General features: G+C 44.9%; 1 protein-coding gene across 2 annotated transcripts in view; it reads right to left on the reverse strand.

Moving 5' to 3' along the window:
• The window catches only part of Cacna2d3 (calcium voltage-gated channel auxiliary subunit alpha2delta 3), an 810,117-nt gene that overhangs the window by 67,801 nt on the left and 736,316 nt on the right, over window positions 1-6,000 (reverse strand). For both annotated transcript variants that reach the window (XM_021181598.1, XM_029469011.1), the window contains one exon: window positions 324-386. In XM_021181598.1, coding sequence (XP_021037257.1) covers window positions 324-386 — 63 coding nt within the window. The remainder of the gene's footprint in view (window positions 1-323; window positions 387-6,000) is intronic.

A 6,000-nucleotide genomic window follows, 5' to 3' on the forward strand; every position in this document is an offset into this window, starting at 1 on the left:
CTGAAGCAAGTTCTTTAGCCAGTGAACCTCACCCCAGCCTCATACAAAATTGCTTTTGTAGCCCAAACAACTCTGAGGCAAAGAACTCCATAAGTTTAACCTTTATGAGCACAGGAACAGCAGCTGGACTCAGACTCTCTGGCAGCACTGAGGTGAGACATGAGGCTGTGGCATTCAGAGCAACATTTGATTTATAACATGCTTTTGCCTCTTATATATGGACCATCATCTCCAAGTCTTAACCCCATAGTTTGTCTCTACCCGGGGAACCCAGTGCCATCTGAATTATCCCTTTACATGGAGTTGGGGGTCTCCTCACTCACCTGTGTGTAGTCTTCAGACACCAGAATGAATCCATTATTGTCTATAAGGTAACAGTTCACAGTCTAGAAAATCAGAACACACACTTTACTTTCAGGCCCCAGACGGCCTTTACACAGAACGACGTGTTTCTAGTCTCAGAGACGCCCCCAATCCCTTTGCTGGGAAGGGGAGTTGAATCCCAGGAATTGAAAATACTTGTTGGCTCAGTGAGTTAGGGTCATGGTTACACTAACCCCAGGGTTGACTCTGCAAAACTCAGGACACTGAAGGAAGGAAACAAACAAGAGAAGTGACCTTGAAAGCCTGGCATCGGCATACAATGGATATGCCCAGAAAAGGCTGAATTAAAGTCTGTCTTCGGTTTTCTCTTTATGGGACCTGACTATTTCCCAGGAAGAAAGTGTTCAGAGGCCCCCAGGCTTTTATTTGGAGTGGCTGCAGCACCGGCCATTTGGAAACCCAAATGCCAGCACAATGTCATTACTCTAATGATGTATTAATGAAAACACCGTGTCAGCTCAGGGGACCATCGGGGGACCAGGTAATACTTTTTAATTTGTTCATGGACTGAGGCATGGGGGAAGGGGTAGCCTTCTGTAAAAGGGGCCCCTCAGGCCTCCTAAAGGTTTTCAAACTGTGTTTTTAATTGGGAGCTGGATGTGGGGACAGGGCTCCTAGCTTTTTGGTAGCTCAGACTTATAAATTGTAGGGAGCAAGGTAAGGCAAACAAACCTCTGCTTCCCCCACGATCCTTTAATCTCCTGTGAATGGCTTGCTACAGGCGAAGTTTTAATTACAGTGCTGTGGAGTTTAAACTTAAGGCTTAATTCCGTCCTTGATGTAACTCAGTTTCTATTTATTGCAGCTTTACATACCGACAGCAACGTTTAATTTGTAACATATCTTTACCCTGAGCTAAATTCCGCTTAGCTCCAGGCCACCATGGGGCTGGCATTTGCTGGGACACTGACCTAGACATGGGGGTTGGATTTTTGTCAGGCATGAAAGGACAGCAGTGAGGGTCAGAAAGATCTGGCTTATCTTCCTAGCCAAGGGCTGTCAGTGCTGGGGATTGGACAAAACATGAAAGTACTGCTACAGCTCTTTTTTGGGGGTGGTGGTGGAATGGGGTGTGGAAAGTGGGGTTTCTACACAGGGTCTCTCTGTGTAATAACTCTGGCTGTCCCGGAACTTGTTTTGTAGACCAGCTGTCTTTGAACTCATAGAAATCCGCCTGCCTCTGTCTCCCTGATTAAAGGCCTGTGCCACCACCTCCCAGTTTACAGCCAAAGCTCTTTAGAGCAGACTTGGGTGCTTAGCTGAAGGGTGGAACTTGGCTCCATTTACCTGAGGGGTCAGATGGATGCATCCCACCCATTCTCATTCTTGCTGCTGAAGAAGCTCTTGGCTTTAGGGACACTACCTCCATCTTGGTAGTGATCACAATAAACTCTAGGTCTTCTAAGCAGACAGCATTCAAGAAGCCATCTCCTAAAGCTGTGCGTCTGAAGTGGTAGCTACAGGCTCTCTTGGGTTTGTTTGAAATTTAGTTGGAATTTGGGTAAAATGAAGACTCATAGATTACCTGAGTTACAGTTCGGTGCACTGTAAGTACTGTGTTTAGTGGCTGTGCTTTTGCATGTCCGTTGTTGGAGAGAGTTATCCTGAGCATCGGCACTGGGGTTGTTTGCTGTGAGTACTACTCTGCTAACATTGAGTCAGATGGCTACATCCACATCCGCACTGATTCCAATGTCATGATGTTAGCTCATGCCCTTCAATTCATGTGTATTCAGTACAGAGTTGAATTCCATATGTATTTACTGATGAGCCATTTCCTCCCAGTGGCACAGAGATGTTCCCACAATTTCTGCCTCAATTTCCTCCTTAGATGACGAATTCTAAGCCAAACATCCCTGACATCACTGTTTGATCTCCGGTCCATTTCTTTGTCTAATATTGTAAATACTAGCCAACATAATACAGAGACAAGGCAATTGGTTTTTGTTTGTTTTGTTTTGTTTTTATAAAAATCAACTAGAAATCTTTAGAGAGGGGCATGATGTCATGAAGTCCACAGGAATAAGAATAGAAAAAAAAAAGTGCCCTCAGTTGGGAAGCCCCTGACAGATTAGGATGGGTCGGAAGGAAACTGTCACTATAGAGGAGGCACGGAAGATGCTTCCAACAAGAATAGTTTCCAAAGAAAGGGGACCAAGAGATACCCCATTACCACACTGGCCCTATTCCCTACCTTATTTATTTCTTTGGAAAATAGAATTGGAACTACACCCAAATTCTAAAAATCAACACATTTCCGTAATTCTTCCTCAGAACAAAGCACCACTAAAACTTGCTGTTGGATTAAACATTTGTTCCTTGCAAGTCTTGCTTTCCGTTGTCCTCACAGTGGCCAGTGCAGGCTAGAAGAAGATGGCACACCAGGATATTAGCTGGCATCTTAGGCATGTGACATGTCCAAAAAGCTCAGCTCTTTTCTGGGGTGGAAAGATCAGAGTGAGAGCTCTGTATCCCAGGTGGAGGCTCTTCCTTAATTTAGAATCTGTGCAGTGTGGGTTATATTTGTATGGGGCACGTGCACATTTGCACTGAGGCTGGAGGAAAGTATTGCTTTCTGCCTTATTGCCTTGAGACATGTCTCTCACTGAATCAGAAACTCACTGTGTCATCTAGATTGGTGGGCTAGGGAGCTCTAGGCATCAGCCTGTCTCCACTTCCCTCCCCTGCTTGGCTTCTAACATGGGTGCTGGGATTTGAACTCAGATCTTCATACTTGGCAAACTTTCTTACCCTCTGAGTCATTTCCCCAGCTCCCTCCACTTTACAAATTTTATTTTCAAAAAAAAAAAAAAAAAACAATCTACAAAGAGAGGACTGGTAAGCCTAGCAAACTGACTACAACTCTCCAGGAAAGATTTTTTTTCCCCATTAAATATGGTTGTAAGGTGGAGAAGAGGAGGAGGAACAGGAAGAAGGATGGCAATTGTGCCTCATATAAGCCTTCCTTTTTATATGACCAGGTAAGAAACTTTGTATGGACAGAGAAGAGTCTGAAGGTCACATGACCAAGCACAGGAGATGCACACCCATGCCCTTTGATCTCAGACCTACTGTTTCTAGAATGTCTGGGATGGCTCCTCTGCTGTCCAGAAGGTATGGTTAGGGCCTCAGGTCCTGCTTGCTCATGGAAGGCTTTCTTTAAAGAATGAAAACACTTAACCTTTAGGCAGCTAAGGCAGACCTGGTCTGCCAGAGTAACCACAGAGCAACAAAAAGATCACAACAAAAGCAGAAAAGTCAGGCCATCTCCACATCAGTTGCTTGGTGTGCTATAGTTTTAAGAGCAAGCAAAAATCCAAAAGAGACTGTGCTTGGGTCTGCTGGGTCAGGTCATGACCTTAATGGCAGGTTGCTAAGATCCCTGAGCAAAGTAATTCCTTTTTTTTTTTTGGTTTATTCAAGACAGGGTTTCTCTGTATAGCCCTGGCTGTCCTGGAACTCACTTTGTAGACCAGGCTGGCCTCGAACTCAGAAATCCACCTGCCTCTGCCTCCCGAGTGCTGGGATTAAAGGCGTGCGCCACCACGCCCGGCTTGCAAAGTAATTCTTAAACTAATATCTGAACCCAAGAGAACAATCAGATAGATCTAAGGGGGTTTTCTGTGTGTGCCTTCCACTAGCTGAGGAACAAACTATGGAAGAAGACACAAAAGCCAAAGGCAGGCTAGAATTGATAAAAACACAACCTGATTCTGGATCACAGTCATATTTAGTCTGTATCCTACCAGATAGGGACAGAAAGTAAACCCAGAAGGCCCCAGCTGTTCAGTCTCCAAAAAACATCACATACTATCTCCAGTCGACATGCACTGCTAGGTACATTCCAGGGAGCACATCTCTTTCCTCTGAGAACACCGAGAACCTGGGGGACATAGGTATTTCCTTCATGTATCTTGCTCTCACTTTTAGATGTACCTTTTCCAGGTTCCTTGTGGACACCAGGATAGGAGAGCTATGCCTTGTTGGGCTAGTTTGTGGGCAAGTTTAAATTTCAAGGATCTGCTGAATATCAAAAGAGTTGTTCGCTCTAGTAGTCAAGAACCAAGTGCTGCCAACACTGGAGCTGTCAAGCCACCAAGGAAGTTAGAGTGCTGTGTCACACTCTCTGGTGTCCCTCACTGATGGAGACCTAGGCTATTAGATTTAAAAGGTGTCATTATGTTCTGAGTACAAGGCATTGTTATGTTGTCTACCTGTAAATACAGAGAAGTAATTTTAGTGGCTATGACTGCCCAAACAACCTGTCAGCAACTTGTAAGTTAAATCATAGCCAAGGATACAGTAGCCTGGAGTCTGCACTTGGAATGAGAGAGTGTAGTGCTAAGTGTTGGGAACAGGTTGGGTGAAATCACCCACAATTGGGTCTGATAGTTGATTTTGCCACATAGATGAATAACAAATATGATTCAATTGCCTTTCCAGTGTAAAGAAACAGGGATAGTTCCCTAGCCATACCTCTTGATGTCACTCCCCCTAAATGAATCCTGGTACCTTGGAAGATGTTTGCACACCACCAGGTTCCTAAGGATCTAACAGAATCAAGGCTTCCGGGAGATCGGGAGGTTCACCTTCAGAGTCACAGGGTTAGTACATACTCCACAGCCATCTTTGGACATTGCAGGATGAAGTTGGTGTCAAAATGTGGAAAAAGGATTATGGAGAGTGAGAGGCAGAAAGTTGGTTTTCTTTTCTTTTTCTTTTTCCTCTTCTTTCTTTTTAAAATAATCTTTCTACAATGATTTGCCGATTCAGTGTTGCTCAGAGAATTTGATTCAGGTAAACTGAGGCACACACTCGGCGTTTACTCTGAAACCCTGGTAAGGGTCCTCAGAAACTAAAGACTGGAAGGAAGGAATGGTGGGGAGTGTGTCTGCATAGGGTTCACTGCAGTGTTAAGGGGAAGGCACTACCAGCCTGGGGCTGATATACTAGCTTTGGAACCAGAGGCTCTGAGTGTCCTATCAGTGTGACCTTCAACAATACCTGGGTGTCCTAGGAAGTAGTAAAGCAGCTACTGCAACTCCACGGAGGAGTGGGAAAGCTGGATGGGATGTCCCTGTGAAGGAAGGCTAAGCACCTTCAGGAAAGTATAACATCCATCCCCCAGGGATGACTGGTCCCCTACCATGTAGCCTTTGTCTGAGCATTCCCCTGGCACAGTGCTACCATTTCTCAGAAAGGTAGGTGTGTGACACAGTTTCTAATAGAAGGTCCTGGGACAGAGTGGGAGGGTCAGGGGGTAGGGGGCTTTGCATTGTTCTGGGAGGGTGCCTTCTCTTTATTTTGACGGATGGAATTCACTTAAGTCCAGCAAGGTGCAGCATGACAATTTTGGTGTTTTGTGTGTGTGCATGTTTGGGGAAGAGTGGGGAGGTGCAGGGAAGGGAGAGAGGGCGATAAACAGACAGAGAATGAGAGAGATCTTTTTTTTTTTTTTTTTTTTTTTTTTTGGTTTCGTTTTTCGAGACAGGCTCTCTGTAGCCCCGGCTGACAGCAGTCCTGCTCCATGGACCAGGAAACCCCAGTGCTTCCAGTAACTTCGGTTAACTTTAAGAAAGAGGAGAGCTTTTTTTTTTTTCTTTTTTTTTTCTTTTT

The sequence above is a fragment of the Mus caroli genome, chromosome 14 (assembly GCF_900094665.2).
Source record: "Mus caroli chromosome 14, CAROLI_EIJ_v1.1, whole genome shotgun sequence".
Lineage (NCBI taxonomy): Eukaryota > Metazoa > Chordata > Mammalia > Rodentia > Muridae > Mus > Mus caroli.